This window comes from Paroedura picta, chromosome 13 (assembly GCF_049243985.1).
Source record: "Paroedura picta isolate Pp20150507F chromosome 13, Ppicta_v3.0, whole genome shotgun sequence".
NCBI classification, from domain to species: domain Eukaryota; kingdom Metazoa; phylum Chordata; class Lepidosauria; order Squamata; family Gekkonidae; genus Paroedura; species Paroedura picta.
In genome coordinates this window covers 1,363,771-1,370,693 of record NC_135381.1, presented here as the reverse complement: position 1 = coordinate 1,370,693, position 6,923 = coordinate 1,363,771, and the positions used below count along the sequence as shown (strand labels likewise).

The following is a 6,923-nucleotide window of genomic DNA, read 5'->3' as shown; positions in this document are numbered from 1 at the left end:
GGGGTTTCACAGGCTCTTCCCAGCCAGGCAAAACAAAGTCGCCGGCTGACATCTACTGGTGGACGGACAATTTCCCCTTGTGGCACGAACGAATCTCTCTTCCCGCCTCAGGAAACCTTCAGGGATTTATCGCCAGCAGCCCCAGCGGCCAGTCGACAGTTGCCAGCCTCCAGGCGGGGCCTGGAGATTTCCTGAGCGCGCTGCTGCACGGGCTCCAGGTCACCAGCTGGGGAAGGGGAGGGTTGGGGGAACCTTAGCAGAGGACAATACGGCAGAGCCTACACCACAGAGCAGCCACTTCCTCCAGGGGAGATCAGCTGTCAACCCGGGAGAACTCCTGGTTGGAGGTTGGCAAGCCCGTCCCGGTCTCCCTGGCAACCCAGGCTCTTAAAAGGCGGCCTCGCGGCCTCTGCACCCGCCCCATTGGCCACAGCCGGCATTCCGGGATAGACAGGTGCCCTGCCCAATCAGGGCGATCCACGAAGCCGGAGTGTCAACTTCCCCCTCCCGTCCGCCCGGCCCCGGAGAGGCGGGACCGGAAGCGAGGCGAACGGGCGGGACAGCCAATGGCCTGAGAGGGATCGGCCAGACGCGCGGTGGGCGGAGGCGGGGCGGAGAGGGATGGACGTGGGCGGAGGCCAATCGAAGCAGGAAGCAGGAAGGCGGCGTTGTCCATGGCAGAAGGCGAGAGGCTGAGGAAGGCGGGCGGGAGGTAGGAGGGGAGGGGAGGGGAGGGGAGGGGAGGGGAGGGGAGGGGAGGGGAGGGGAGGGGAGGGGAGGGGGCTCTAGGGGGGGGAGGGGAGGCCCAAAGGGATTGTGGGGGCAGGGCAGGGGAGGGGGCTCTAGGGGGGGAGGGGAGGCCCAAAGGGATGGGGGGGCAGGGGAGGGGGCTCTAGGGGGGGAGAGGAGGCCCAAAGGGATGGGGGGGCAGGGCAGGGGAGGGGGCTCTAGGGGGGGAGGGGAGGCCCAAAGGGATTGTGGGGCAGGGCAGGGGAGGGGGCTCTAGGGGGGGAGGGGAGGCCCAAAGGGATTGTGGGGGCAGGGCAGGGGAGGGGGCTCTAGGGGGGAGGGGAGGCCCAAAGGGATGGGGGGGCAGGGGAGGGGGCTCTAGGGGGGGAGAGGAGGCCCAAAGGGATGGGGGGGCAGGGCAGGGGAGGGGGCTCTAGGGGGGGAGGGGAGGCCCAAAGGGATGGGGGGGCAGGGCAGGGGAGGGGGCTCTAGGGGGGGAGGGGAGGCAAGGGGGCCTAAAGGGATTGGGGGGGCTCTGCCTGGGGGAGAGGCGGGGAGGTCCCCTCTCCTGCCTGCGGGGATGCCAACCTCCCTCTGGCCTTGCCCTGGCCTCCCCAGGCCCCTCCCCCCTCCTGCAGCTGCAATTGCAAGGAAGACCAGGGACAGGTGCTGGCTGCAGGGATGCCAAGTTCAGGGCTGGAACTGCCGGGAGACTCTGGAGGGGGGGCGGGAGGGGGAGGAGGGGACCCCAATGGGGCGTGATGCCGCCCGGGGCACGCTCCCAAATGCCCGTTTTCCCCAGGGGAGCGGATGTCTGGAGAACAGCCGTAACTCTCAGAATCCTCCAGGCCAGCTCGGAAGTTGCAAGCCCTTGTGGACGGGGTTTCTTAAGAATTGCACGCTTCAGTGGTGTGATTAAGGACAGGCTGAGGGGCCCTGGTAGAGACCACGGACCGGTTCTGCCACTCCGGAAAAAGCAGCCACTGAGGTTTGTGGCCGAGGCAGAGACGGGGCTGAGCTCGGTTCTGGGTCCGGGAGCCAAGGGCCTTCCCGCTCAGGTGCTTTCCGTCCGCAGATGACGCCTTTGCCTGAAGAGAGGTGCCTCGTGCCGGGGGCTGCGGCCAGATGAACCTCCTATCGATGGCGGCCGTGGCAGAGCCGGAGCTGAAATGGCTGTCGCTGTGGCTCCGCGTCCGCTGGGCAGCCGTGCTGGTGGTGCCGCTGGCCTCGCTGCTGCTGCTGCTCCCGCTGACCTCGGTGGAAGATCAGTGCCAGACCATCCTCAGGGGCCTGTCCTTCCTGAAGGGCAGGCTGGGCCTGGGCTACGTGGGCATCACCACCTCCCCTGGGCAGACGACCAGCCTCAGCGTGACGTCCGCTGGATTGGAGCTGCTGGTGCTGAAGGCCAGAGCCCCCCAAGGTGGGTGGAGGCGGGGAGGAGGGCTCTTGGGCGAGGCTGGAGAATACAGATCATTCTTGGCTTGTTCAGATTAATGGCCAGGGTGCTCCTGTGTGGGATTTTATGAGAGTCACTATGGAAACTCATGTCAGAAAGCAGCAAATGTTACAGAAACGTTTGAAAGGCACACACAGTGCGGGCAAAGACAACTGAAAAGCTAGGATGGATGTGGGGACAGATCAGAATTGGAACAACTGGTGGTCGGATCTCTGAGTTTAAATTCTTGCTTTAAAAACAATTGCCAACATGCATGACGAGGAGGATAGTGGGGGTGGGGGTGGGAATGTGAGCCTCCCTCTCTCTCCCCAACAGCCCTGCCCTAAATCTCAACCCCACAGCTGCCACTGAGCAGGACACACAGTTAAGTAATACAGGCTCAATTCAAATACATCCATTTTCACCTTTACTGCCAGTAGCAGTTCAGAGACTGGACTTGAATCTGATGTGAGAAGATTAAACAGCCTTCCCCCAAGATTTAAATTAAAAAAAAAATCCAGTCAGTAAGGCTAGAGTTAGTAGCCGTCATGGAGACTCCTGAAGTTCTCTCTGTTCCATTTTGAAAGTGGAATGGGATGGATCCCTAGTAAAGGCTTTTGTATCGTATTGTGTGAGGGGAACAGGAGAAAACGACAAGTTCATTTTTATCCTCCACTTTTCACTACCGAAAGGAGTCCAAAGTGGCTTCCAATCGCCTTCCCTTCCTCCCCTCACAACAGGCACCCTGTGAGGTACGTGGGGCTGAGAGAGCTCTGAAAGAGCTGTAAGTTACCCAAGGCCATCCAGCTGGCTCCATGCAAAGAAGCGAGGAGTCAAACACAGTTCTCCAGATTAGAGGCCACTGTTCTTAAGCATGAGACCAAGCTGGCACTCTAGCTGTATTGGGTGTCCTTGCAGAACAGGGGTGGCCAAACTGTGGCTCTCCAGATGTCCGCAGACTACAAGTCCCATGAGCCCCTAGGAGGGACTCATGGGAATTGTAGTCCTCGGACATCTAGAGAGCCACAGTGTGGCCACCTGTCATGGAAGCTGTGTTATCCGAGAATGGGATCTTCTAGACGGCTAATGATGGGGGTGTCGTTTCAGAGGTGCGGTTGGAAGCCAGAGCAGCTCTGAACCAGGCCCTGGAGATGAAGAGGCAGGGGAAGCGGGAGAAGGCCCACAAGCTCTTCCTGCACGCCCTCAAGATGGACCCGGACTACGTGGACGCCTTGACCGAGTTTGGCCTCTTCTCCGAAGAGGAGAAGGACATCATCCAAGCCGACTACCTGTACTCCAAAGCCCTGACGATCTCCCCCCGGAACGAGAAAGCGCTCATCAGTCGTGACCGGACGCTGCCGCTGGTGGAGGAGATCGACCAGAGGTTCTTCAGCATCATCGACGGCAAGGTCCAGAAAGTGATGTCCATCCCGAAAGGCAACTCGGCCCTGCGCCGTGTGATGGAGGAGTCTTATTACCACCACATCTATCACACGGTGGCCATCGAAGGGAACACGCTGTCACTCTCGGAAATCCGACACATCCTCGAGACCCGCTATGCCGTCCCCGGGAAGAGCCTGGTGGAACAGAACGAGGTCATTGGCATGCATGCTGCCATGAAGTACGTCAACACCACCCTGGTCTCCCGGATGGGGTGCATGGCCCTCAGCGATGTTCTTGGAGATCCACAGGAGGGTGCTGGGCTACGTGGACCCCGTGGAGGGCCGGCCGCTTTAGGACTACCCAGGTATTTGTGGGGCATCACATCCCGCCCCACCCGCGGGACGTTGAGAAGCAGGTGCTGGAGCTCGTCCACTGGGTCAACTCGGAGGACGCCATGAGCTTGCACCCGGTGGAGTTCGCTGCCTTGGCCCATTACAAACTCGTGTACATCACCCCTTTGTGGACGGGAACGGGAGAACCTCCCGCCTCCTGATGAACCTCATCCTCATGCAGGCCGGATACCCGCCCATCTCCATCCGCAAGGAACAGCGGGCAGAATACTACCACGTCTTGGAGGTGGCCAACGAGGGCGACGTCAGCCGTTCATCCGCTTCATTGCCAAATGCACCGAGACCACCTTAGACATGTTGCTCATCGCGACCACCGAGTATTCCGTGGGCCTCCCCGAAGCCCACAGCGGCACCACGGATTGCAAGCAGACCATCCCGGTGAAAACCCGCCCGTGAGCACTGGCTGGTGCGGGGCAGGCATCTCAAGGGGGCGGGACAGCAGAGGCACTTTAAGCGTTTCGTTTATTTAAGGGAGATTAAGTTAAACCTTCTGTACAGGAATGTCTTGCAATATTTATTATCCCGTTGTGCCGGGCCAGCAGAGGGCAAGCAGAGGCCCATGGTCACCCCAGCACAGAGAGTCACGGGGGGGGGGGGGGTGGATTTGGCGCAAACACTTTCCCCACAATGTGTTCATGCTGAAAGGCACCCGCTGTGGAGAATCTAGGGGAACGTCAGGCTCTGAAGAGAACAGAGTCGCAGTCCAGGAGCACCTTGAAGACCAACAAGGTTTCATTCTGGGCATACGGTCTGTGTGCATCAGCAAGACAGTATATGGGCAGAATCAAACTTTGGTGGTCTGCAGGTGCCCCCGGACTCCGACTTTGTTCTGCTGCTTCAGACCCATGCGGAGACCGTCTCCCTGACTCCAGCTTCTGAAGAGATTCAATGGGGGACAGACTCCATGGGCCATGCCTCTGGGGTTTTGCTTGCTCATCCAAAGAACTTCAGCCCCTTGCTGTGTGTAGGCTCCCCCCCCCCCCTGACGTAGTTCCCCATCAGAGTCAACACTTGGGATCTTGCAGGTGCAGCTACAGGTAAGGCACAGCAAGGCAGATTTCCCAAGAGTTTCCTCGTTCCAGCAGCGGCCCTCCCCCACCAAGACTAAATATTGTTATGTTGGTAAACCGCTGTACTAAAATGTGCGACAGTTTCTCCAAATCCCCAGCTTTCACTTTTAAAAAAGTCTGTTGCCTTTTTAGTGTGTCTCCGGAATCCAACTAGGAATTCAGAGCACCTGCTAGCACCAGCCAGGGCAGTGGCAGATGGATACGAGGGCATCCTAATGCCACTTTTCAAACCAAGTAAAAATCCGCCAAGCCCAGCAGTGGGAGAGTCATTGGCTCCCATGGAGACAGAGCCAAGGAAAGCAGCTGCCAGGAAGTCTGCCTTCCCTACCCACACCTCCGTCATCCAGGCGTCACAGATATCTTTTGCAAAAATGTGGGAGAGAGGCAGGCTTGAAAGACTCAGGTTAAGCCGGGGAAACCCACGATAGCGCTGCCGTGAGTTCCAGAGACTGGTCGGTTCCACGCACAGGAAGAAGACGTTTGACTGAATCCATCGCCAGCTTCAAGAGCCTGCTCCTCTTTGGGGCGTGCGCATGGGGTAGTTGCATTCCAAGCTCAAAGCCAGCCGTGCATAACTTCTGCAGCCCAGGGGAGCATGTTCTCGCCTTCCTTCCCCACCTGGCCCCTCCAGTGATGCTCCTTTCCCCGAGTCCAGCCCTGTGGGAGGCCCCATTAGTCCCATCTGTATCTCAAGGGCCAAGGGGAGCATAAAAACAATTGCATCCAGGAGGGGGAGGGCAGAACGCATTGCTGCACATCCCACTAGGCATGCCTACAGCTAGAACGTGGCCTTGACTGGCTCCAGGTCTCTCTCCCGTTGAGTTTAACGTCTGGCTGATTTGTTCCCTGCTAGTTAAAGAAAAAAGTATATTGAAGTTGAACCATTTTGTAAAGCCTTTTTGATAGCACTTTACCCAGATCCTCCACTTAACAATAAAAAGGCCCCAAGATGCTCACTGCTTCAACCTTTCTCAACCAAGACATTTTTGCACTTCATCGGGATTGGATGGGAGAGGGTAGGCTCATGTATTTGACAGCCTGAGTTCTCGTCCTTTTCCCTTGAAACCTGTCCAGCCCTTCTGCTTGCAGAAACAGTTTACTTGGGGGTAGGGGCAGGAGACGAGCATTTCTTTGCATGGCTGACTTCCTGGCATTTGTTTATGTGTGGATCTGTTTTCTTCCTCCTCGTCCCCCTTCTGTGCACATCTGTCCACACTCCCCTCTGCAAAGTCTAAATCCAGATCTTGGAAGGGTTCTATGAAATAATCTTATTAGAAAACCATAAGTTTTAACAGTCAAAGGAAGTCCAAGCGAAGCAGAGGACTCGCCTAGCTTGGTGTAGCTGTTATCAGTGGCGGCCTGTAATCTGGAACACCAGGTCACATTCCCCACTCCTCCTCCACATACAGCCAGCTGGGAGATCTTGAGCCAGTAACCGTTCTCTCAGAGCTCTCTCAGCATCACCTGCCTCACAGGGTCTCTGCAGTGGGGAGAGGAAGGGAAGCGATTGGACGTTTACAGAAAACCGGCTGAATCAAAATGGGTGACATTCCCCTTGACATGGTGCTGCAGGTCCTTTGGTTTAGCAGTTTTGAGGAGAACACGTCATCCTGCACCAAAGTATCCCACACAGAGTAATCTGTGCCAAGGGACAAGAGCTTGTAAGGTTTCCTTGTACGGATGAAACAGGAGGAACTATCCTTCCTGTTTGGTAAGCTGTGGGATCCCAAGTATGCTTGCAAGAGGAGAAAGGCTCCTAAGAAATGGCCGTATCAGATCAGCTTTCAGTACCTTGGCCTCCACGATCCAGAAAGGGATGGGCCAGATCCTAGGAAATTTCAAACATCCACCACTTTCTCTACCTTGGTGGAGAGGGTGGGTTATAAATTCAAATAA

At 57.4% G+C, this 6,923-nt stretch overlaps 1 protein-coding gene across 1 annotated transcript; it reads left to right on the top strand.

Moving 5' to 3' along the window:
- The first annotated feature begins 1,268 nt into the window (after positions 1 to 1,268).
- FICD (FIC domain protein adenylyltransferase) lies at positions 1,269 to 6,071 on the top strand. Its single transcript, XM_077307977.1, is given in 7 exon segments — positions 1,269 to 1,717; positions 1,805 to 2,149; positions 3,272 to 3,840; positions 3,842 to 3,886; positions 3,888 to 4,053; positions 4,056 to 4,202; positions 4,205 to 6,071. Coding segments are annotated over 6 exon segments (1,371 nt in total). The 5' UTR covers positions 1,269 to 1,717; positions 1,805 to 1,854; the 3' UTR covers positions 4,354 to 6,071.
- Positions 6,072 to 6,923: the final 852 nt, after the last annotated feature.